We start from the raw sequence: 27,547 nt of genomic DNA, 5'->3' as shown, positions 1-27,547 counted from the left end.
ATTTCTCTCTCTCACACTCAAGTATCACCTCCAAATGCCCATTTTTTTTCTTAAACATATGTCTTGCATTTGCTTATATTAGCACTCAAGAAGGCTAAAAACAAAACCAACAAAGAGACAGAATGTAAAACACAACAGTAAAATCAATACATTTAAAATCAAAGTCAGAATCACTATCACTGCAATCAATTAACAGTCAAAAGTTTAGTGAAAGAGATGAGTTTTTGTAATTTTCCTAAATATGGGACAAATGGGGCCAAAGATGTCTCCTTGAGAAGAGTCCTTCTAAGCCTGTGAGTTATACCTACCAGACAGTCTTGTCAGAGGCAAGTCACCTCTTACGGGGAAGTAGTAGACAGCCCTGGCATTTTCTATGAATAGGTCTAATCCTCATTTAAACACATCACCAATCTCATATACTGTAACAAGTCCCATCCCAAGTTTGCATGTGGTGAAAAAGATCTTGGTTTTGTTTCTCCTGAGTCTCCTGTCAATCAATTTCATCAGACAAACTTGGCTTTGGTGCTTTGAGAGAGGGAAAATGTTTCTATCTGATTCCAATGCACAAAGGAGAATCTCTCATATTTTGTTAATTTGATAACAAAAAACTAATGTTGTACTGAGGAATCCAAGCAGCAATGATATTCTGCAATATCATTTTAGATTTCTGATGCAATGGGATCATCTTTAGTGCATTACTTTTACATCTATAAAACATGGTGAACTCATCATGAATGGATTGCTTATTCATTCTACCAAGTGGGGCCTGGACTTTTGTTCCGAAGTCCTGCTCTGACACTATTACCACAGGTGGATCTGAAAGAAAATGGAATTCAGGATTCCATGTGCTTCATTCCATTTCCCTCCCATTTTTTCTTTTTGTCCCCAGCTGCCAGTTGGTATCAGTCACCACTGACTATGCTCAGTCCTTGTTAAGCTTTTTTCCTGGTCCCTACATAAACAGCAGCACTCCAAATCTGAATACAGGAAACAGATACAATGATACTTCCTCTGTCTACCAGCTTCTCATACTCAGTTGGAGGCTGTGCAGAACTTGATCAGTGCTGGGGTAAATCATACATAGGACTGATTCTTAGTATCAATTTAATTTATATCACCACCTTTCTGCTCTAACAAGAACTCAAGGCAGCCAAAAAAAATACACTCCCCATAATTTGAAAAGTAAAAAACATACATTAAAACCAACGTATTAGCAACCTCTGGATACTTTTCAAGTAGAGCACCTTGCAGTAACAGTAGTTAGTAGTGAGCCAGTGTGGTATAGGAGCACAAACTATAAGGAACAGGGAAGTTCTAGTCATCCCTGAGACACAGAAGTCACCTGGGTGAATTGGGCCAGTCACTCTTCTTCAGCTCTAGACTGGGAAGCCAAGAAACATTTATCTAGCAACCTGCACTAGACCAACATGATAGATTACAGTTCATAGCCTTTATCCTGCAGTGGATTGATTCAAGCTGACAACAGTTACAACAATGTACACACAGAGAGTATGTTTATCTACTGCTGTGCTTGCACTCCTTTCCTCAATATACATGAGCATCTACTGTTAACTGAGGATCAAAGCGCACTTCCAGACTATAAACCTGGCAACTGACCCAACCCTCCCCCCCAAAAATACACTCCCCATAATTTGAAAAGTAAAAAACATACATTAAAACCAACGTATTAGCAACCTCTGGATACTTTTCAAGTAGAGCACCTTGCAGTAACAGTAGTTAGTAGTTAAATATATGTGAGCCAGTGTGGTATAGGAGCACAAACTATAAGGAACAGGGAAGTTCTAGTCATCCCTGAGACACAGAAGTCACCTGGGTGAATTGGGTATTGGATATCCTGATCCTCAATCCTCAAATCCACTTTCTTGCTTATCAACAGTATATTTCATCTTGTCTGGGGGAAAAAAAAACTTCAGTTTGTTTTCTCTCATCCAGCCATTATGGTATTCAATCAATGTTCAAATCTACCAACTGCTTCTTTGGAACTGGCTACTGAAGACATCCACTCCAAAAGATCCACCCACCACCCCTCAGCCAAGTTTCATGCAGATAAAAAGTTTTGTAATAGTTAGATAAGCTTGACAGTGGGAGCAATTACCCATAGAGATGGGGAGCTTCTCTGCACTGGATGCATTCAAGCAGAGGGTAGACAAGCATACGTCTGGAATGTCTTAATTTGGATTCCTGCATTGGGCAAAGCTGTTGACTTGATGGCCTAAGTGGACCTTGCAAATGTTTCAGTTTTAAGATGGAGCCCTCCAGATACCTTAGATTAACCCCCTAGGTGTAAAACAGCAGTGCCCCAGCATTACTGTCTAGATATGACCCAACAAGAAAGTCTGGATCTAATGTAAAACCAGTGCCCCAAGGCCCAATCCGACCAGGTAGTCCTGAAGGACAGCACAGCTGATGGTATCAAAAGTCACCAAGTGATCTCAGAGTAAGGTTGCTGATCTTAAGGAAAGAGCTGGCATCATGTACAAATCAACGGGCTGATCTAGCTGAATTTTACAGTATGGTGGCTTTGTTCACTTCATAAAAAATCACTAGCTTCACTGTGTTAAAAAGTACAAAATATGCTGTGACGCTTGACATTTCTCACTAGTGAAGTTATTCAGTTATTAACACAGTTGAAGCAAAGAGAGCAATGACTATGGGCTTTACAAAAAGAATCTTAGAACAGACAGACAGCATTGAGAAGCAAATATTGTTCAAACACATTACAAACTTGTTTCTGAAATCATAAATAGAAATGGCAAGATACCAATAGAACCCTTGATGTCTGAGTTTTCTAAAAACAGATTTTAGAGAAGGGTAGATGGGAAAGGCAATCCAACCCAAATGGAAGACCAGTTTGGGGTCATTCATTGATGAATGAAAACAAACAATCTTGTCTTTGTGAAATTATTGTATCTATAGGACAGCTGACTGATATAAATGGGGACATTTTTCTAGTGCTGTTTTCCCCAGCTGGTACCCTCCAAATGCATCGGATTTAGACTCCTATAATTCCCAGCCAAGGTAACTGAAACATATCTGCATAAAGGCATCAGATTAGAGAAATATGGCATTTTGGTGGTGAAGCTCCACTTATCTCCACAAAAGGCAAATCTGGGATAGTGGGTTTTTTTGTGTGCCTTTGAGTCAGTGTTGACTCCTGGTGACTGCCTGGACTAGTCCCTGCAGTTTTCTTGGCAAGATTTCAGAAGTGGTTTGCCTTTGCCTTCTTCTTAGGGCTGAGAGAGAGTGACTGGCCCAAGGTCACCCAGCTGGCTCCATTCCTAAGCGGGACTAGAACTCACAGTCTCCAAGTTTCCAGCCAGGTACCTTAACCATTACACCAAACTGGCTCTCTTGCCAAGGCTTACTGAGAGAAAAACAGAGTTATCTCTGCAAAATGGGCACACTTGCGGCATAAATAACTATGTATTACTATCAGTAATGTTTGATCCTCTTTGTTTCAGCCTAGAATAAATATTTTTATTACATTATATTCAGTGTTACATGCATGACAACAAAATGGTGCCAAAGGTGCCTATTATTTTTGTGATCTCATCATTCACTAAGGATAACCCTTTGTCTTCACAGCTGCAGCAATCAAATGACCACAGCGACTGGGTAAAGTGGCCCTGGTATGGTTTCCTTCCCAATACTCATTGTCTCCTTGTCGTTGAATCTAATATGGAACAGATGACAAGGCAATAATTTTACTTCCTCTCTCTGCAAATGCTGGCATCCACAGAAATAGAGCAAGGCTTGGTAAGTGAAACACAATGGGATTTTTGGAAGGGTTGATGAGGAAACTGCTAATTAGTGTATAATGTTTCAGTGATTAGAAGTGCTGTCTGTGGTGGAGATGTTGACTAGAAATCATACATGAAGAGAATATGGCAGCTATTTTCAGCTTCCCATCTTGGGATGATGACTGCTGTGGTTGGTTGGGAAGTGTCTCCCATCCACTTCCCTTACACCTCCAGATCTGGAATAAAATCTCTCAGGATGTTTGTCAGTTCTGCAGCTGAGTGACTTTAGTTATATTGCTCCTTTAGTTTATAGTGGAGAAAATAAAATTCATTCATAAAGTGACAGCTTTATTGTGTTAGAAGCATATCCCTGTAGACACCGTAATTTCATTTCTGAAATACAATGAAGGTTTTAGCATATCCACTGATAAGAGGATTTTGCTCCCATCACAATATCTGTCTGCAATTATTTTGGGTCAGGAAAGTGGCATATTAATTTGTATTTTTTCACACCTCTCTGCCCCACCCCAGGATTTTCTGTAAGTGTAAATTTAAAATAGATTTTATTATGGAGAAACAGGAAATGGAATTGGGTGTTTTAGTTGAACTGAAAAGTCTGTAAAAACTTAATACACATTATAAGACCTTTCTGATATGGCTGGGATGGAATAAAACATAGTCAGCTGTTTATTTTGGGAGAGCTCAAGGCAACTAGTGTTCATTAGATTTAGAATATGTGAATATGGTTCACTGCAGGTTTCTGGATAATTGTAGTTTATCTCTGTTTCATTAGTACTTTTCAGAGTATGGTATTCCTCTGATGGTCTAAAACTAAGGCAGTGCCCTTAGTAACATTTCTTTGCAAATGTTAGGGCTAACAGATATGGCTAAAAATCTGGATGACCACTAGATTAAAACCAAATATTTTTCCAAATTTCTTAATGGTCAACTGGAGTTCTGCCATTCAGATCTGGTAGCCCTAGCAAATGTAAAAAATACAATTTCTGAATGCTGGATTTCTGCATACTGTTCTAGGAAAAAGTATTTACCGTCTTTCAAATTTTCTGAGTTTTTGTATGTCATTGCCACTAAATGCCATCAGAGCTTCCTGTAGGCCCTACTGATTATAAAGGAAATCTGAGGGAACAAATGACACTAAGGGTAAGGTCCAGTTATTACTTGTAAACAAAGTAATCCAACATGGGATATGCCTGTGTGAAAAAAATATTTGCTCCTTTAGATTTAGTAACTTGTAGGAGCAACCACTACAACCAAGCTCTTCCCCTAACTGGTGATCAGTCTCTCCTATAACTGCATAGGAATTCTGGCCCATTCCTCCATGGGGAACTGCTACAACTCAGTAACATTTGAGGGCTTCCTAGTATGAGACACTTGTTTCAGGTCCTGCTACAACATTCTTTGGGCTTTAGATAGGACTTGGCCATTCCAAAAAACCTGTATTCATCCTTATTCTCTTATAGACATGTTTGCATGGCTTGAGATCCTTGTCTTGCTATATGATCAATTTTTGCTTCAGCTTCAGGTCAAGTGGACTGATATTCCCCTGTACAATTCTCTGATACAAAGCAGAATTCATGTTTCTTTCAATGATAGCAAGTCATTCAAGTCCTGAGGCAGCAAAGCCTCCTCAAGGCATGACATACTTTCAAGCCTGACATCTGGTATGAGAGTTGTCTTATACAGTGTGTTTTCCACTGAACATAATGACAGCCATGCGGCCTGAAAAATTCTTCTTTGGACTCATTTGTCCTAGAACATTCCTCCAAAAATCTAGAGTGTCGTCCTGGTGCCTTCCTGCCAAACTTGAGATGAGCATCAGTGTTCTTCTTAGGGAGAATAACTTCTGCCTCGCTTCTCTCCAATGTATCCCATTTTTATCCTCTCTCATGTATAGTCTTTAGCCAAAGTAAGGGAGTGCTACAGATTCCTGGATGTTCTTCTGGAATCTTTTATTACTTCCTTGATGATGTTATACTGAGTTCTTGGAGTAGTTTTACAGTACAGCCACTCTCGGGAAGATTCACCATTGTCCCAAATATTTTCCCTTTCATGATTATGTCTCTGACTGTGGATTGGTGGAGCCCCAGAGCTTTAGAACTTTTTTACAGACATTTCTTGGGAGCAGCACATGAAACACCTCTAGAATCTATATGGTGAGAATTTATTTGTGATGACAGGGGCCAAAGTTTTTGAGAGTTATGTAAAGCAAGGCTGACCCAAATCAGCTCTGATTATTGAATGACGTTTTGACACAAATGGCCTTGTCTTCCATTTAAATGAATTGATTGAACTCAGACAGGGAATAACTTTTCACACAGGCTCAGAACATGTTGAATGACTTTGGGTGTGAAGTAAATGAAACAAACACCAAACACCAGTGTTATTTGTCTGTTCAGACTTCAGATCTGAATAGATCAATAAGACCCACATGGATTTCTGATAATCAATGTCAAGAAGTGCAAAAATTCAGAAAATCCCCCAAAGGGTGAATACTGTTTCATAGATCTGCAGTATTGAAAAAACTATGAAAAGTTTGTTGTACAACCTATTTATTTTAAGGGGTACCACAGTGAATGGGTAGGTGATAATTTCTTCTTTTTGCTTATCCCAGGTATGAAAAAAAGATGGAACACGGGGTTGAGGTAGAATGCATTGGATTGTTACTAGCCAGTTTGGTGTAGTTCTGCAAACTGCTTGTTAACTTTTCTCTATACCATTCAGCAATACTGGATTTAGGCCAGCAGCTGCCCAGCAGCCAAGCAGAGGGTGCACAAGCTGCCTGCCACATTGGCCCACCTAGGCCCATCTTTCTTCTCACTCTCTCCTTGCCAGGAAGGCATGCAACCAGGGCAGTGGTAGTATTGCCACCTGGTATTCCAAGCTCCCAGCAGCAGTGTTGATTCTGAAACTGCAAATGTGCACAAGAATGAGAAACAGACACTCCTTGAGAAAGCTGTCCAAAGCAAAACTACATGGTAGATTAAGCAATGTTATGAACAAACAAAGAAATGCATGCTTGGAACTGCCACTTTTAGATCCAAAGAACAGGTTTGAATGATACACTGTTCACAAAGTGTGTTTCAGGAACACACTACAGTATTCAAAAAGAATGCTTATCATTGAAGCTTTTATTTGAAGAAAATACCATCCTCATAGTTACCACTCTTCAGGATTATGGATTCAATGAATGCATTTGAAATCATGGAAACGTTTTAGAGAACAACAACAACGAATCAAAGCATAGCCCTTTAATATACAAGTCCAGGAGAGGCAACTAATAGTGGGGGTTGCATAGAAAACTCTCTTCCATTTTCCTATCTTGCAATGGGTTGGACTATAGCTGAGAAAACCCCTTCCTGCCAGGCAGGAATAATATTGTGCTTAACCTCTTCCAGGCTGCACCGTGTGGATGGTGTGGAGATGGTGTATTACCTAAATTAGGCAATATATTGGGCTAGCATGATAAATTAGCACTGACAAATTCATACATACATTTATCACCAACATGATAAATCAGTACATTGAGACACATCTGTGAATAGCATTTTGTGCCCGCGGTTCTTGCTCACCAGGCGACACATAGGTGTAGGGACATGAATCCATGTTATCCATTGCCAAGTATGGCCACAAAAAAATCAAACCAATAGATACCTCTAAAATATCTTTATCGTCTCTTCTCCTTCATACTGAGCCATACAAAATGAGCTATTTAAATTTCTAACCTAGACTAATATCTCAGATAGTTATTTAATAAGTCTGGACCCTCTTGAGATTCTTGGAAAAGTATTAATATGCTCTCAAGAAAAAAAAATGAAGGACTGACCCTTACTTGTGGTATTAACTGTCTCACTTTCAAAAATGTGTGATTCAAAGTAAATGATAGATGATTTATGCAGTCTAAGAATGAAAAATCGAATGCATAAAACATGCTACTGAAGATATTTGTTGGGTATTTGCAGACAGATAGCATGCAGGGTGGCTGAGAGATTAATCTGCTTTTCAGGCACCATTATGATAAAAAGACAAGCTCACTTATTGGATGTGTGAGTGTATCTCTGGAAAGTCAGAAGTAAATCCAGAGATTTACATTACTGTACAGAGGAAAGGATGACTGAACTTGTACAGTATATTAATGGGCTATGCTTTTTTTTTTTTTGTTCTCCATGATTTCAAATGCATTCATTGAATCCATAATAATTTAAGTTGAGAGCAGAACATACCAAAGGATAATAAAAATATAAGAAGCTGCTTTGTAATGAGATGGCCCATTCACCATTAACACTGACTAGCAATGATTCTCTGAGGCTTCAGGAAGCAATTTCTCTCAATATTTTTTGGAACTGTTGGGATATGAACCCAGGGTTTTCTATATGCACCTATCCAGTCTGCCACTGAGTCATGGTTTCTGAAGTGTGGAAGCAACAGCAATATGCACTTCTTCAGGGCTTAAGCATTTATCCCGAGACACTAAATCTTGTACACAGCAGACTACGACAGAATCAAAAGCAAACAGGTGCAAAGGAACCGGCTCTTAGCTAAAATTACTGATCTGTTTCACTTATACTGGAACTCAATGAAAAGCATAAGTTTTGCACACAAAAATTCATAGGGTTATCGTCTAGGTTCATTCTCTTTAGCCAGGTATTGGGACTCTGGCCAACTGCTACCTGTAACTGTATACCAGTCTTCCCTAACCTATACTGCCCAGAGGTGTTGACCCTGCCAATCTGGCTTCTCATTTGGGAGGTTAGTTCAAGGTATGTGGAGGTAAACATATTGAGGGTAGATAATATTGAACAGTACAGGTTAAAGATCAGTTTATATCTCTCTACAAAAAAATTAAAGAGGATATCCTGAGTGTATGCTCATCCTGAAGGTTTAATTATGACCTGACAAAATGAATAAGGAATACTGCTGAAACATCCTAGAGTCCTAAGTAGTTGTCTCGAGAAGTAAGTTCCCATGAACAATTAAATGGCTCGATATGTTTCACACAGGATTGGACTTACTGCCCAAGTACATAAGTGCAACTGATTCAGGATAAACCTTCCACTCTGGATTTTAATAAAATTAAGGATGAGCACATGCTGTTAGAGAAATAAAGTGTGATTAAGCTAAAATATCTCCAGTGAAAGTAGGGAAGAAGCAAACCTTGAAATGAGCTTTACATACACATATAGACATATTATGATTTTATTTCATAATTTACTATTCTTGGATATGTTCAAATCATTTGACAAGAAGTTTATACATCTGACTGTATAGGCATCTATTCTTTCAACTAGTTCAAGCTCCAGAAGAACCTTTAAAATGAAATAAGGTGGTGCTGGAAGCCTGGAAGGTACCAAGGAGGTTCTCCACAAATGCATGGCTTCTCAAAGGCACCAGGTTGCCTAACTATTCTGAACTCTGATTCCTACATCTGAGAAGAGTTAAAGATTAAAAGCCAGGCAGAGGATGGAATTGTTTCATGCTTCTGCATGCACAAAACTAGCTAGAAGGTAAAGCCAGAAATTAAATTTCTACTGTTTTGTTAGCTCAAATGCCTTTCTTGCATCTAGTGTCAGTCAATAACTGTGCTGTTGGCTTGCTTAGAGAGTTGTGTTTGGCAAGTACTTTGAACAGAAGCCATCTTTGGAACAAAGGCCTATTGGTTGGTATAAATGAGTTGGAGTAGGGCTGGAAGAACAACATTTGCCAAGGCTTTTGTTATCACCGTGTTTCTGGATTAGCTAATGACACTGATATGTATAAGCTATTTTATCTTAGGTATTTATTTTCTTTTCCTTTCCTCTGTCTTTTTGAAAGCACTTTTATGTGTTCAAAGAAATAATAAACAAAAACAAATGATACGATCCTGGAAACGATTCTAGAGCCTGGGCCTTAAATAGCTCAGAGGAAAGCATAAGCCAGAGACTCATTGGTGCATTAGGGTCTGGGTCACTTTTTCTGATGAACGCCATTAGCACTGTTCACAGAGTATGACTGCATATGTGCTGAAAATGCACAAGGGGGATGAGACTGAAGGGGCACTTCCTACCCCCCAATTCCTCAATCACCAGGTCTTAAAATGTATATTGTACGTCATTCTACCATCAATAAACGTAACTAGATGAGAGGTGGATCCCAATGATCCTGATTTATAAGCACTTTTCATATTAGTTTTCTCTGAAATGACTTGAAAACATCCATATAATTGGGAAGCCTACACACACTATCTTGTTTCAGATGTTGAAATGAATGTGCATTGATTGAAGGGACAGCATGCCACCATGCCTATGCATGTTGATTCTGCACACTTAGAAGCTTTACAGCCCCTATGCACATATAATCTATTCATTTATGAATAGGATTTTAGGTACCATGTACTTGCTACCAAGAACTAGTTACAGTACCTCCCTGGCCCATGTGGAAGAGTTCAGTGGCATACATCTCCTTGTCATGGAAAGAGGTTAGTTAAGCTTTCCTGACTGAGACAAGCCCAAGACTTCTCCCAGTTATAGAAGGGAAGAAATGATTCCACTCTGCTCAGTCTTGAACATAGTTGAAAGCCAGATATTAGATTGAGCGTTGTGCTTCCTATATACAAGCAACAAGCAAAACAAAGCACAACTTATCCCGTTGTGAGAATAGTGGAGATACAGTCATGGATCTCTGTGCCTGTTGGGACATTAGAAATGCAACAGATTATAGGCAGACACAGCTCAGCATCTCAATTGCTAGCTGGATGACAGTTGCAGAGAGAGAATGGAACCATCAGGGCAGGACAAGAGTTCCAGAAACTTTGTAGGCACATACTTTTCTGCCGCTTCTTACCAGCTCTGAGTATTTTAAAAATTCTACCTGAGTGCAGAGGCATGTCCTAGAAATGACAAATGTTAAATTGATAACCATATTTGCTGCTCTTTGACCAGGAAGAATCTTAAAGAAAACTAGAGAGAGAGTTACAGTGTTAAAATACATTTTGGTAGAGGTGATTTACTCTACCTTTGGAGGTAGAACCAATAGCTTCTTAATCTGAATCTGTTTTTGGAATTTAAAAAAAAGAGGTTTGTTTTGCAAAATGTTGACACTGTATGCATGTTTCTTTTTAATTTTCCTTCCTTGAGAATTTCCTTCTCAATCCAAAATCTTCATTTTTCTAGTTGTTTTATGATAGCTGGAAAATCTTCAGAATGGATAACAAACTTCAGGTGAATACTAAGAAACCATAATTGTAAGTAATAACTTGTTTGACTGTTTGTCCTTGTTATGTTATCATATTTCTGCCCCAAAATCAGAAATACCTGATTCGGGGTACAGTGACTCAGATTGTTCCAAATATTATGGCATCCCAGCACCTTGAGATTGCACTGCTGAAATTTCTGGCAAACTTTGAGCAATGTGATTTTTATTTCCCCCCTCTGCCCCCCCCCCCCAGTGTTACAATTCCATTCAATTTAGAATGGAAGACATTTGCCTTTGAGGGGTATCCCACCCCACTATTATTCTTAAATCCTCCTCTGGAAAAAATGCAAAGAAATAAGACACAGGATTTCAGCTCCACCCCTTCTGGTAACATTACTACATCATTACTTGGCCTCCATCACCTCTTGGAAGATCCATAAGATGGTGCACATCCATGGAGCATATGATCATCTGTATCACCTCATCTCTGTTTGGTTAATATGATTAATACCAGATGCAGCAAATGCTGCACTCATAACTATAATTTACTAATTGGGATTGAAGTGTAAATATATATTATACTGTTGGCATAAGACATGATGAAAAAGAAAATCAATAGCTTTTCTTTATGAAGCTGCTATCATTCCTGAGAACTATCTGGCAATTTACCCATTGTATAAATCTACTGTATTACCATGTCTACCCAAAAGGAATACAATTTTGAATTTAAGACGATCTCTCAAAAGGAAAGAATAGATAAAAAAAATTATAAACTGACAAAAATCCTGTGCAATGCCCAATTTTCCCAACTTTGTCATCCTAGAATTCCTACTCCAGATGAAACAATCCTGAGAATTTCATTCTCCCCAATAAATATGACACACATGCATGCAAAAATGCATATACCTTCCTGAAGAAACATTCTAAAGAAAGCGTATGGCCAACAGCATAAAGATACACATAAAGCTGATTACAATTAATTACCTGTAAATAAAGGTGTTTCATTTATAAAATTAATTGAACCCATTTGAACATACCAACCATTTCTTCATGCACAAACTACTCTCGAACACAGAAACACAGAAGTTCACACATTCCCTCCCTTCCAGCAGAAACAACAAAAAATAAAAAGTGCAAAGATGGAGGGATAATAAGGGATAACCGCACTGAGAAAAAAAAAAGGGATCTGATGGGATTGCTGCCAGCATGCCAGCCTCCTTACCTGAACTGCTTGATGCTGCAGCTGGGTTGATGGTGGAGTCCCCAAATTTATGGTATTGGGAGACTTCAAGCTGCCTTCTCTAGGTACAGATTCAGAGGCAGCTTGGGAGTACAAGGCTACCATGGACCAAATCAATCTAATTGAGGACATGGATCATGGTGGGGGATACACATTAGATCTGTTGTTTCAAAGCAGTGGTGATGTGATCTGAATTAGGGGGATCTTACCATCAATCCCTTGTGGCCTGGAGTTCTCCCTGGCTGCACTGCGCTGAAGGGAGGAACAGCCTGTACGATCAATTCATCTCAAGTGTCTAATGGACCCTATTGGGTTCCAGAGGGAACAGGGTTGTCCTTAAGGCTCTGGTGCACACTTTGGCTGAGACCTTAACTGCTGCCTGGAATAAGGGGGTTATGACAGTCTTGGACTGAATTGCCCGTATGTGGACTATTTATGTCATAGATTCTGGAGCACCCCCTGATTTTCAGAGGAACCCTGGGTGATGAAGTGACATGTCCTAGAACACTGGAGGAAAACAAAGAGGGAATGTGACTGAGCACAGTAAGAGCCTTTCTTAAGAATTACCTTATAGTTGTCAATGGTTCTCTTATTTACAGTTACTAGAAAGATTTAAAGTACAAAGTGTTTATGGCTTTGAACATTGTAGGACTGAGTTTGAAATAAAATTGTGTACAAAAGATGAACATGTAATTGCCAAAATGTACAAACTTCTATTGAAATTTGAAACAGAAGAAGAAAAAGAGAAAGCTTGTATGATAAAGTGGGCTAAAAATGTTGGTTATAATATACAAATGAAACAATAGGAAAATATGTAGTTGAAAGAATTGAAATTTATACATTATAATCTTAAAGAGAATTTTTATAAAATGATATACCATTGGTATATGTCACCAGAGAAATTGTCTAGAACGTATAAAGGCACTTCAAATTTATGTTGGAAATGTGAACAAGAAGGGACATTTTATCATGTTTGGTGGACATGTATAAAAAGCTAGAAAATTCTGGTTTCAAATATACACATTGATTCAAAAGATTTTAAAGATTAATATACAATTGAGACCAGAGTTTTTTCTTTTGGGATTGATAGACAAACAGAAAGAAGTTATGGAACTTTATTTTTGTACATGATAACTGCAGCGAGATTACTGTATGCACAAAGATGGAAAGATTCGGCACTACCCAGAATGGAGGAATGGTTGGTAAGATGTTGGAACTTGCTGAGATGGCTAAATTGACTTCTCTGATCAGAGAAAAGGCAATATCTATTTTTATTGCTGTTTGGAAAACCCTTATGGACTTTTTTGTAAAACAGAACAAAATGAACTTGTGATTTATGGTTTTGATGATTAGACAGGATAGATTATAGAAAGAAGAGAGTCATGATGTAACTTTAGAGAGAGAAGTTAAAATATACTTATAACTGCTGTGAAGAAGATTGGAAGCTACTTCTTTGTATATTTTTTTTCTTTACTATTTTTTACTTTTTCTTTCTTGCTTTTTCTTATTTTATATTAGTTTGTATTAGTTTTTATCTTGATTTTTAAAAAATCTTTTAATAATTTTTAAAAAAATTCCCTTCTCACCCCTATGGGAGTCATGTTTCTTCCTCAACCTCAGGTCCTCTACCAGAAGCCTGGGAGTTTGAGGGTTCTGCGCAGTATCTTAGCTGTTCCTAGCACTGCACTCTTCTGTACAGAGAGCTCTGATGTTGTTTCTGGGATCTGTTGGAGCCACTCTCCCAGCTTAGGAGTCACAGCCCCGAGTGCTCCTACCACCACTGGGACCACTTTGACTTTTAATTCTACATCATCCCTACTTCTTCCTTCAGGCCCTGATACTTCTCCAGCTTCTCATACTCCTTCTTCCTGATGTTGCTGTCACTTGGCACTGCTACATCTATTACCACTGCTGTCTTCTGGTCCCTGTGTACTACCACAATGTCTGATTGATTGGCCAGTACCTCCCTGTCTGTCTAGATCTGGAAGTCCCACAGGATCTTAGCCCCGTCATTCTCCACAACCTTCTGTGGAATATCCCATTTGGACTTGGGAGGGTCTAGCCCATATACTGTGCAGAAATTCCTGTACACAATGCCAAGGTACGTGGTTGTGCCGTTCAGTGTATGCTGTTCCTGCCTGCATCTTACACCCTGCCACTATGTGTTGGACTGTCTCTGAGGCCTCTTTGCAGTCTGCACCTCAGGTCCTGTCTAATGTGGTAGACCCCTTTTTCTAGGGATCTGGCGCTTAGTGCCTGTTCTTGTGCTGATCTAGGGATCAGTGCCTCAGTGCTGTCTTTTAGTCCAGTCCTTTCCAGCCACTGGTTGAATTTCCCAATGTCAGCCTTCTCAGCTATCTATCGATGGTACATCCCATGCAGGGTCTTGTCTTGCCATGGCACTTTCTCTGTTTGATTTTCCTTCCATGTCTGCTGCTGCCTCAGGCATTCTCTCAGCAGCTAATCTTTGGGTGCCATCTTACTGATGTACTCCTGGATGCTCTGGGTTTCGTCCAGGACAGTGGCTTTGACACTCACCAGACCCCGCCCACCCTCTTTTCGGCTGGTGTACAGTCTCTGGGTGTTGGCTTTGAGGTGGAACCTCCATACATTGTGATGAGCTTCCGTGTCTTCACATTGGCAGCCTCCATGTCTTTGGCCAGCTCACTATACTGGCATGGTAACCGATGATTGTCAGGGCATACGTGTTGATGGTGTGGATCTTATTCTTCCCATTGAGCTGGTTCTTCAGGACCTGTCTTATCCTTTGGTGGTACTTGGATGTTGCTGTCTTCCTTGCCTCCTCTTCATGGTTCCCATGTGACTGTGGGATACCAAGGTACATGTAGCTGCTCGGTATCTCTGCTATGTGGCCTGCTGGTAGTTCCATCCCATCAGTCTCGACTACCTTCCTTCTCTTTAATACCATCATGCCATACTTCTCTACTCCGAATAACATCCCAATGTTCTCACTGCAGATCCGTGTCAGGTGGATCAGCAAGTCAATGTCTTGTTTGCTCTTAGCATACAGCTTGTGGTCATCCATGTAGAGGAGATGGCTGGTGGTAGTTCTACTCTTGAACTTGTATCCATATCCAGTCCTTGTGATTATCTGGCTGAGAGGGTTCAAGCCCATGCAGAACAGCAGCAGGGATAGTGCATCACCTTGGCATATGCCGCACTTGATGGCCACTTGTGTGAGCTGCCTTGAGTTGACTTCCAATGTTGTCTTCCACAATCCCATTGAGTTCCTGAGGAAGGTCCTTAGTGTCCTGTTGACTTTGCAGAGCACCAAGCATTCATAGATCCATGTGTGTGGCATTGAGTCATAGGCTTTCCTGTAGTCAATCCAGGCTGTGCTCAGATTGGTCTGTCTAGAACTTGAGTCTTGGGAGACTGCTCTATCTCTGAGCAACTGGTGTTTGGAGCCTCTGGTGTTGTTCCCAATGCCTTTCTGAGCTGTGCTCATGTACTGGCCCATAAGGTCCTGTAGCTTGAGGGCTATGATGCCTGATAGGAGTTATGGGGCTGTTGCAGATTATTGGCTGATAGTTGGACAGTGCTGTTCCCTTGTGGGAGTCTTTCATGATCAGCACTGTCCTTCCTTGTGTTAGCCAGTCTGGGTGGGAGCCTGCTGCTAACAGCTAGTTCATCTGTGCTGCTAGGTGTTAATGCATTACTATTAGTTTCTATAGCTAGTAGGTGTGGATCATGTCCAGGCCAGGTGCTGTCCAGCTCTTCATGTTCTTGACCCACTGTTGTATGTCTGCTACTGTGATGGTGACTAGTTCCTGTTCTGGGAGATTGCTGTGGTCGCCTCTCAGGTCCTGCAGCCACTTTGCACTGGTGTTATGTGTCTGCTCTTTCTCCCATATGTTCTCCCAGTTCAGTTTGTGCTCTTGGTGGCTCTGCTGTTACTGTGTTGTTGCACTGCAGTTGGGAGTATACCTTGGATGGTTCTTTGGTGAAGAGAGCATTTATCTTCTTGGCCTCTACTTCTCTAGTGTATCTCCTTAGCCTGGTAGCCAGTGCTGTGAGTCTTTGTTCAGCAGTCTCTAGGGCTTCAGATGGAGTCAGGCCCTTATATTTTTTCAGTAGCCGAGTCTTATCCTTAATGTCCCCACCCTTCTGTAGTTCCACCAGCTGACTAACTTCTCTCCAAGTTGCCTTGATCTTAGCCTCCAACCTCATTTTCCAGAGGGGGTATGTACTCCTGTTCTTCTTGATCATGTAGCCAAGTATCTCTAGGATTACAGCAGCTGTAGTGTATACCTGTTCATTGGTTTGAGTTATGGTGGTAGTAGGGATTGTCGTGAGGGCTCTTTTGGCATCTTCTAGCATACTATCTGATGGTACTTCTCCACTGAGCCTTGGTAATTGTTCTCGAGGGTTGAGTGTAGCTAGTTTATCCATGATCTTATACTTCATATCAGCTGCTGTGCTCTGTAATGGAAGGGGTGGCAGTGATGTTCCAGCTTCAGGTGTTGGCTGCACATCAGTTGTTCCTACAGGTCTTTTTGAGTCCAGGATATAATGTGTAGTTGGTCTATCTCAAGTTGTGAGAGCAGCTTCTTCACTACATTGAAGCATTGAGTAAACAGCTGTTTCTCAGTTAGTGTGGATGTAGTCTTCTGTCCACCCATAGTTCCCTTATACATTTCACATATCCCCTCTCATTAGGTCTACTGTTGTAGCAGCATTCCATCCATTTCAGATTCTCTTGTGTTGTCCATGTATAGTTTGTTCCAGTAGCCCACTTATCATCAGATTGTCCTGGTTCCCCAACATCTGGCACGGACTTTGTTAGTCTAGGCAATGTCTGAGCTGGCATGACTCTCTTAATTCGTGACACTCTCATATTCGAGATAGGAAGGTGAAACACTAGGGGATCTTTGCCCAAGGACCCCTACTAGTAAAGTATGCACCAGTCAGGATTTGAACCCATCTCCCACATCAAATGGTGACACTTTAACCACTACACTGTCCAGCTGTTACTTCTTTGTATCCTCTTTTCTATTTTTCTTCCTTTCTTGCACGTTTAGCTTTCTCTTTGATTTCTTTTTCTTTTCTTACTTTATATTAGTTTGTGTTAGTTTTTATCTTTTAAAAAAAAAATCTATAATAATAATATATCTATATCTATATGATTACCTTGTGGTGACAAGGGTGACACACCTTTATTGCATCTGCAGAGAGCTGGCTAGCTGCCCTATTTAAGATCACTAGGTCCCTTCTAGATTAGGAGGAAACAGAGAAACATTTACAGGCCATTCTGAGGACTATACTAGGCATCTGTCAGATAAAGTCACTTGTATTGGCTGAGAGTTAGACTTCAGCTGGCAGGTCCTTCAGAGTTAACTGAGGCATAGTTTTGCTTGGTTGCCCAAAAAGTGTTTGAATCTGTTAGTCCTGATGAAGTGGGCAGTGTCCTCAGGAGTGTGAGTTTGGCCACCTGTATTTCAAATGCATGGAGAGACATGTCCCTCTGGCTGTCAAGGTCTCTCAGGGGACAACATGTGGATGGATTCATGTGGTGGTGCTTCTCTGAGGGAGAGGGTAGTTCTGCCAGGTCTGAAAGAGGCTGTAGTCCACCCCCTCCTCAAGAAGCCATTGCTGGATCCCACACATTTGGACAATTTCCATCCATTCTCCAATCTTCCCATTTGTTTATTTTCAATAGCACCTTCTGTTCTTCTTCGGTATGTAATACATGCCTTGCTCCAACTCATTTATAGTTTGGGGAAACCACCTCTTTTTTAAATAAATAAGGATACTCAACAAATAGGATTTAGGGTTTATTTTCTCTGCGTGATTAATTTAAAAAAAATGAAAAAAAACAACCCTTGAATATAATCTTTACCAGATAAATCTTTGGGATTTCAAGTGTTGAAACAATTACCAATTATTACTCTGCCTTCAGAATTTGCAAAAAAAGAATTGTGATTTTAATTAGATCATCAAAATTAATCGTAACATTATAAACCCATATTAATCACTGAGAGTAAACACAAACCACAAAATACTAATACAAAAATACGAATTATTTAAATATCTTTAGGAATATGAGTTGCAAATACGACTAAGTATTTTTTATCATTTTTCCAAATAAGTTGGAGCTATGGTTCAGCAGGAAAAGTTGGATAGTCCAACAGCCTAAGTAAATTGCATCTAGAAGTAGATCTATTATTGTATGTGTGAATATAGCCTGCAGTTAAAGTTAAGCGTATTTAAAACTCCTTTATTTACAGTATGTACTTTCAGCTCCCTCTCCTAAATGGAACTGAATTACTTGCTTTTCATTTTACCAATTAGAAGCCATGTGCAATGCTTTGAAGACCACAGACGGTTGCTCTGGCAGGACATGTTTACATTTTATTTCTATACCCTTTCTGAGATGTAAACTGCCTGGTTGAAGCTGCTACTAACTGTGTGTGTGGTGGGAAGGAGGGAAGCAAGTATAAAAACTGTTGGAATGGGTGCAGCAGAATTAATAGTTACTTTGGAATAAGGGAAAAGAAGATGGTTAAACTACTTTTTCTGCCTGATACTCAAGTTTGCCATTACTGTTTATAAAGAACTTTCATGACTTATGGTTTAGTTCAAAATAATTTCTCCAGTGGAACTGGAGGCATAAATATATGGAAACAAGTCTATGTCTTATGATGCCCTAATAACTTTTAAGCATCTGAAGGCTGGAGACAATGCATTTTCTTATGGAAAACCTTGACTCTGGACATCCAGAGGGCTTCTTCTGTTACAGTTGTTTTGGAGAGCTTCCTTAGCAATCTGATTGCTGGTGAGGGTAGACTCGCATTGGTACCAGGGTTTGTTTTGCTTTTTTGAAATGGAGTTGCCTTAGGTTTTTTATGGATTTTACATGTTTGTAAACTGCTGGAAGTCTGTATGAGGCTGATGGTATATAAATACCATACACAAACAAAATGGTAGGAATTGTATCCCACTGTGATATAGCCATTTTTTTTTTTGCTGTTGAATCGTGTCAGATCCTCAATGACTGCCTGGACTCATCCCTGCAGTTTTCTTGGCAAGATTTCAGAAGTGGTTTGCCATTGCCTTCTTCCTAGGGCTGAGTGAGAGTGACTGGCCCCAGGTCACCTAGCCAGCTTTCATGCCTAAGGCGGGACTAGAACTCACAGTCTCCTTGTTTCTAGCCTGCTGCCTTAACCACTAGACCAAACTGGCTCTCTCTCTAAAAAAAAAACACAAAAAACAAACAACAACAACAACAAAAAAACAACTGGTATAGCAACAGGGAATAATAAAAGAGGGAATTTCAGTACAGGTACTCACAACCATAGCTTAGGAAAGTTTACGGCTCACTTTATCTCAAATAATAGGTACGTCCTTAGAGCAGGCTCAGGGCTCCAGTGCTTGTGTCCCTGCCTATGATTCTTCACGAAGTTGAACTATCTTAGATTTGAAAGGATATTAAACATTGAATCTCACCAGTGCCAATAGTTTGCCTGTCAGTACTCGAATAAAAATGTGAAGTGTCAGCAATTGCTAATAGCCAATATTAGAGTTTTTCTAGATTACCTGTGGTATGCTTTCTAAAAATGAGTAGATTTAAAAGGCTATGTGAAACTTATCTATACCCGTGAGACCTGTTTTTGCTTGTTAATAGTTCTGCATCTAGATGTCAATGAAGTATAACAACTAAATAAAAATAAATATACCGTATAGGGATATAATACAATTTGGCCTTTAAGATGTTGGACCATGGGCACCTATTGTTTATCATGATGATGCTAAAATGACATTATATGTATCATGATATCATAATGCAAGCCCTGCCCTTCCATATTAAGTTTCAGTGACACAAGCAAATACTTAATAGATGGAGCTGACACACATTTTGTCACTTGCCTCTTCTGCTCCTTTGCAGACTCCTATGTATTGGGTCAGATCTGGGGAGATCCAAATTTTAGATCTCACTCAACCAAGCAGCTAACAGGATGACTTTGGGACAGTCACTCTCTCTCAGCCCAACCTACTTTATAAGAGCTTTTATGATGGAAATAAAATTATGGGAGACATATACATACATACGTACACACACACACACACACACACACACGTGTGTGTTTGCATACATCCTGTATATTATCTGTGTCTACTCACTCTAAATATGCTGGCCCATATATGTTAGCTTGCCTAATTTGAATCTGGATTGGTGGTTGATGGAATGCTCTGTGATTGTCCAGCAGTCAGAAATCACCCTGAGACGAGGAATAGGTCTCTAGTGTTTATTACTGCTACATAAAACAGAATCCTAACAAACTGAAGAAGCGTGGGAAAAACCCAGACAGATAAACCGCAAAAGTTAAGGCGGGTCTGATCTGTGTCTCTTTGAATGGCTGCTTAATTCCTCAGTACTACGCATGCATTTTCCCCCCTGGATAGAGGCCCCTTCCAGCTCGTCATCAGTACTCATGGCAGTGATTGTGTAGCCTGTGGTAGTATTATTTTTTAGTCTTTGTCTAATTTTCTTCATCTTCACAACAATTTGTATGGGTGTCTGTCTTCACAGTAAAGCTACATGTACTGTTGTAGAATACTGCTTTTAGACAAGGTTTATATCGCTTTTACATATTCCGAAATTTAACTGTCTCCCTATTTTCTCATATAAATGTTTTGTTTCAAGTCTATCTTTCCACTTTCGCGTAAAACTCCTACTTAAAAACAAACCTTTTGTGACACACATGAAGGATGTTTACAAGAATAGGACTGTCATTCATCAAAGAATATACTGAGAAAAACAGTATAGGGTATTATTTAATTTAAACAAGCTTCTGCTTCATTACAAAGACATTTATGTCTCTATCTGAAAGAGGATGCAGCAGGTTAAAATATAAGGCAGTTCATGCAATTCAATAAAAAACCAGTATGTATGAATTATTACTTGGATTCCAATTACAGATCCCTGCCAGATGTTGAAGAAACGGCGGAAATGGAGAGAGACAGATTAATTCTGCTCTGTTATGCTACTTGGAAACCCCAGCACCCCAAGCGTGAGAAACTCACTGCTGTAAAATTTGCACAACAAACAAAAAAAAATCTGTCTTCTTCTTTAATGTCACATACTCAAGGGTTTACTTTTGATGTTGGTTGTCAAAATGGTTTACTAAAATGAGAATGACTCCAACCACATGCATCTTAAAAAGAGTTCTGGTTCTTTGGCCTTCAGAGATGGAACTGATTATAAAGTTGCTTACTTGGCCTGACAGATTTTTATTTGGTCCTTTATCGGTTTTACATATCCTGAATGGGCTGCAGAGTATTCAGATGACCTTGGAAATGGTATTTCCAACATCCTTTTAACTAAAATCTATAGTGACATTAAAACCATGAAAAGTGAAGGCATTAACACAGAAGATCTTGCTTAGCATGTTATGTAGACTTTCTTTTAATATCCTTAAATATATTAATGAAGGTGAAATTTATGAGTGCAAAAACCCAAGCATACAAATGCTGGAAAAGGAGCAAGAAATACCTTTTTCCTCTTTTCAGATATACAGCTGTTTGGAGGATTTGGCTACCATCTTTTTCCGCTCCTTCATTAAAACCAGATGTGCAAACATCTGATTTGAAGGGTAAAATTGTGAAAATGAGCTAACAGAGCCAAATGTGAGAAATGCTAGACATTTAGCATCATGCTTTAAAAGGAGTTGTCAAGATTACTTTCACCAAAGATAATTTTTCTTCAATCAATTTCAGAACTGATTTTTGCAGCCTGTGGAAAAACCCAAGTCATTTCACTGTTTTGGCATGATGGGAGCAGCAGAACTTCAGAAAAAAACAACGAAGTTGGACCTGCATCTATGCTTAAGGTTCAGTTTCTGTCCTAAAAAGAACAGCTTGAGATGTTCTAGACATCTGAGTAGACTGAAAACAGCAACTGGAGAACACACAATATGTATCAGGAATTTCTAATAAGGAAAAAGAGGTAACAGACAAGGGACAGAAGGCAACAAAACAGCAAGGGCTTGTTATTGCCAGAGAATATTATTCTGCTTTCTTCCTTTACATTCTTTCAGTTAGTAGAATATTTAAACACAGCAGTTAAATACTACTTTATAGAAAATAGAGTTGAGCCTTGGAAATTCCACAGGAAGGGTTTTCTATTATGGAAGCCGGCAGGGGGAAAGACTATGTACAATGGTAGCAGGAGGGATGGTTAGACTGCAATGTGAGAAATATAGGCTTTAATAAAAACGAGGACAGACAGAAATAAAAGAACACTGCAAACACCACAAAAAGCAAAAGCAAAAACCAAATAAAAACAACAAACAAATAAAAAGCATACTCCGGAAAAGTATGTGATAGCAAAACTTGCAAATTTTTGCCAATTCAAATGAACAGAATTGTTGCATAATGGGGGAGATTTTTCAATGGTCAAAATCCAAACCAGAAAGAAGGCAGGCAACACAGAGATTATATGCTATGTATCACACTCTTTGTTTTTCATCTTGCCAAGAATTGTGAGGCCTTCTCCCAACAGCACTTCTGGAGTATATTTAGTGACTAAAGCTGCAGTATGCACAAATGTCACATTCCCATGGGTAATACCCATTTAATTAGCCCCTCCTTCTCAAGATATTCCCCTAACATATTTGTGTAGATTTGAAAAGCTGAACATATGGATGTGACATCATCAAGGCATCAGTGGCATTGGAAACAAAGCAGCAAGTGACTGAAGAATTAGTACAATTAAAGGCAAGCCATTTTTGAAGTGTGGGAAACAAAGTAAAGGAAAGCACCTTCCACAAGAATAACAAAAAATCACCAACAAAGCATTTTGCAAAACAAAAATTCAAGGCATGAAAAAAAGTATTTACAAGAAAATAAATCCACAACCAAACTGAACACACAGAAGATTAAGCATAACACTCCCTTCAGAAATTGCTTGACTTCTCTTTCCTTTGCCCTTGAACAAGAAATAAGCTGCAAGTGGGTCTGGGGTGGGCAAAGGAAGGAGGAACAGCACAGAGATATGTGATGATGGTAAACAACCATGCAGACACCTCTGCCACCATTGTTTGCTTGCTTTAACATGTACAGACTGCTTCCAGCTTTGTTAATATTCCTAATTAGACCCCAAAGATTCCATGGTATTTAAATAAGCATGTCAAGTTCTGACAATTTCCTTCTGGTAATTTCATTCAGAGAATTCCAAGTCAAAATAATTATGACCCAATAAGCTTTCTACTTATGGTAAAGTCACTAAAGACTTTTGAAATTTGGAAGTGAAAAGTAGTCAGCCTGCCCATTAAGACAACTGCTGTAAAGTCTAAAAAAAAACCACATAGAACAAGAAGCCTTTATCAGTTCTGAAAACTCTTTTAACTTTAGAGCCTGATCAGTTGGTTGAAGGTGTCTGAGTTGACCCACTGTATGCTTTTTAATCAAATTTGAGTTTCTTTTAATTGTATGCAATTAAAATGTGCATTGCTTCTAGCTCCAGCTTTGTCCTTGAAGTCCTGGGCAGCATGTGTCACAAGGACTACCTTTCTAGTGCAATCTTCAGCTCCCGATGGACAGAACTAGCTTGATCACAGTTATCCATGCTCTAGAAATACACAAGCTTGATGATATAATGCATTCTATGTATGGCTTCCTTTTGAAAATTGTTCAAAAGGAAGCCATAATTTTTGATTAGAACATCTCTGACAAGAACTTTTCTTGCTTACAGGTATTTCTAAGACCTGTATATTATAAAACTCTTTCAGGTAGTTGATGGAACAATTGCTATTAAACCAGTTTGATTATGAAACAAGTTAACTTTTGCAACCCCCTTAAAGTCCATGCCTATTTGAGATAAGGTGAGAGAGAGCCAGGGAGTAGGTAAATCAGTCACCCTTGCAGGCTTAATTTAAATCTGGTGAAAAAATGGCCCCAAATTTTTCCACTGTCCTCTGAAATATCCTATTCTTTAGTGTGGGGTTTGAATAGAATTTCATTTCAGCCTTACTGAAATCCATGAAAGCTGTATGGGAGCAGTAATGCAGTAGATGATATTCCATAGTTATCCTGAGAATTTCTGTTACCAGACATGAGAAGAGATGAAAGCATATTATTGTTTAATTCATTAATGCTGCAAGTTCAAGCCACTTCAACCAGAGAGTAATTTATGGAACTTTTACTGAATTTAGGATACTGGCTGTAACCAAGTAAAGACAAAACAGCTGAAGTTGCCTATTGAGAAGTATTAGAGGAGCTGGACTAAATTACTTTCATGATCTGAGCATTTATGATAACAACCACTCTGTTAGAAAATTAGCAGCCTCTTTTCAATAATGGTAAGGTTGAAGTCAGCAATAATTTATGCATCCCAAAGTGCCTTTTCTCTCTAGTTTTAAGTATGTGCTGTTTCCTGGTTTGGTCCTATCCCACCCTAACTTTTAATGAAAAAAGGAATATTAATTACATATAAAGAAATACTGCTGCCTTATGATTAGCTGTCTGAAAGAGAGTGTGCTAATATAGCTGACAAGGGGTGCTAAATTCTCTTTAATGGAGAATTTAAAGAGCTTAAAAACTTAGTACAACTCTGAAACTGAAATTTAAAAAACCAACAGAGAAATGACCCCTTCCACTATAAATCATTACTTTTTTTAACTATAAAGAAAAGCCCAACCAAAGTGGCATTTTGCTATAGCCATTCATCAGCAAATGTGTTTAATTCCTTCAAACACAATCTGCTCATAAAATTTATTTCAAAATGAATGGAGCCACCTCAAGCTGAAAGTTGTTTCAGTTGAACTTGTACAGTGGAAGCTCTTGTAGACTGCACCTTTAATTTCAAATGATTATTCTTTAATGTTATTTCATGGCTTGAACTTGCTGCTTAAATTAATTAAACATCAAAAGTACTTTTTGCACTCCACTCCACTGGAAGTGCAAGTGGGGATTAATGTAAAGCCAAGGCTCATTTTTTATCATCGTCATGTTATCATCACTGTTACCATCTGAGCTGAATTAAACCTTCCAAACTTGTTCTCAAACATGCTCAAAGTTTATAGTCTTGCATTTGTTCTGCGTGGTTTTTCATTGCCACTGAACGGCTAGGATAAAATTTATTTTTTTAAAAAAAGTTGCTCCATTTTGGGTGTGTGTGTGATAATCTTTTAATTGCAGGATAAGACTTTTACTTCATGGTACTGTGCAGCAGCTGGAAGCAGTTACACTGAAGTCAGTCCCACTCCCTTGCCCCCACAGGAAGAATGATTTCCAAGGCCTTACCCTTTTTCTCTTGGTGATTATGCGACGAGACAGCCACATATGGATTGGTATTCTCAGATGAGCCAATGTGATCCTTCCAATTTAGTATGCGCCCTCCAGCATCATAATCCTGTTGGGCTGGAGAGTCTGAAGTAGTCATGCTGGGATGTAGGGAACTGGAGTGTCCTGTTTGCACCATAAATACAGTTAAGGAAAGTGAGAACAAGCAGTCTGGCAGCAAGCAACATTTCTAAAGGTATTTGCACATCCAGGATCAAGGAAGGAAGGTGTGCTCTTGTAAATCAAAGCTCTGCGCACAGTTTATTTTGAACATGCAGGATAGCGTCTGACAGACAGACAGGATAATCTGCGAGCTACATGAATTAGCTGAAAGTTGCTTCATGTAAAAATAAAACGTGTATAAGTATGTGTAAAAATAAAATGTGTATGTGTAACTCCTGACTGTTTCTGTAATAACCCTACAATTATGCAAAATAAAACAGTGGCTGAAACCAGTGGAACACTCTGAAATAATGGATATGAGCAGAGTCAAATGAAATAAAATGGCTCTTACAGACTTTAATATTGTTAAAGACTGACAGTCTAGGGAGAGACAAACTTTTCAGAGCTACAGGCCACATTCCTTCAGAAGTAATCCACTGTGGGCCACAAGGCAGGTAGGACTGAATCAAGCAATGGGTGGGCACAGAAGCCAAAGTGGAGAGGCAGACTTGTTCTCTTTCCAACATGTCTTTGTCTTTGCTTTCTGACATGCAGGGCCACAACTGGTGGGGGCAAGCAGGGCATGTGGCCCAGGTGCCATGCTGGGGGGCGCCAAAATGAGTGCTGGGGGGGCACCAAAATGGGCATGGAATCCATGTTTGCCCCGGGTGACCAGACCCTAGTTGTGGGCCTGCTGACATCCAAGCCATACCTGACTAAAGGTTTGCCCATAATCTTTTTCAAATTATGCCAAGGGCTACAAAGAATTAGCCCTTTTTGCTCCATGTGCTTGGTTTGGACATAAATAGTGCAATTTATATATTTGATTTATATCCTGGCTTTCCATGCTACGGATCCTGCTATTCCATGCTATGGATTATATACTTTTGGGGGCATTACACTAAGCAGTACTGAAAAAAATATTTATATATTTATGCATACATATGATTAAGAAAGTGTCTGACTCCACACAGTTCTGGGTGGCTTCTCATTTTAAAATCAGGAAACAATAAAATAAGAACACAGACCACTTGTGCCCTGAATGAAACTATACCTAGCAGACAAATAATTCCACAGGGTTCACTAATCACCCTATCCCTGGGAGAACAGGCAAGGTGGGAGCCATGTGTCTGGCTGGGAGGATTCTATTGCACAGATTTAAATAAAATAGTTTAAGCTGTATCTTTAAAAACAACAAAAGAGGGCCTTGTATGGTCCTTTCTAAAAGGTGGGTTCTAGAGCTGTTGCAGCTGATCACAGCAAATTAAAGCTGCCTTTAAATGAAATATGGAGGAAGATTATGCCAAACAATCTCATAAAATACAAGTTGGGAATAAAGACCCAATCAATGTAGCTAGATTCTATTTAAAAATGACTTATGCCCAGAAAACAGCAAGAAGCCAGTACAATGTCTTACGCACTAGGGACACATATCTCCTTTTCCCACCTATCCTCCACCCCACTGGAAGCCAAATGCTGCATTTTGTATCAAAATGGATACAAAACAAAATTTTCAAAGTTAGCCTACTATGTTGAGAGGGTTACATCAGCTGGGAAAAAAAAGTTACAATGGAATATAGAAAATGAGATTTTATTTTGCAGACTAGACAGAAACTGACAATATGATCCTGGATATAAACACTACTTGAAATTTCTGGACTGCATATGGATTCCTTTGCATATCCAGTGCAAAACCGTTCATTTAGCTAATGTGTATTCTTGGTCTTGCTTCAAAAGACCCCATTAACTTCAGAAATACAAAGTGATATGGTTTGCCTTGGGATGATCAGGCCCAACAGAGATTCTGGAAAGTCCAGTGGACTAAGTAATACAGGGGAGAAAGGAGCAGAGGAGGAAAGCCTTTAGTTACCTATAGGTAGCTAAAGGAAAAGGG

General features: G+C 39.3%; 1 protein-coding gene across 1 annotated transcript in view; it reads right to left on the bottom strand.

Moving 5' to 3' along the window:
- Positions 1–27,547, bottom strand: part of SEMA6A (semaphorin 6A) — a 177,995-nt gene that overhangs the window by 2,746 nt on the left and 147,702 nt on the right. Inside the window, exon 18 of the mRNA XM_063295310.1 lies at positions 25,453–25,617. Coding sequence (XP_063151380.1) covers positions 25,453–25,617 — 165 coding nt within the window. The remainder of the gene's footprint in view (positions 1–25,452; positions 25,618–27,547) is intronic.

This window comes from Candoia aspera, chromosome 2, assembly GCF_035149785.1.
Source record: "Candoia aspera isolate rCanAsp1 chromosome 2, rCanAsp1.hap2, whole genome shotgun sequence".
NCBI classification, from domain to species: Eukaryota; Metazoa; Chordata; class Lepidosauria; order Squamata; family Boidae; genus Candoia; species Candoia aspera.
The sequence above is the reverse complement of the archived record's forward strand: the minus strand, read 5'-3'. Positions and strand labels throughout refer to the sequence as shown.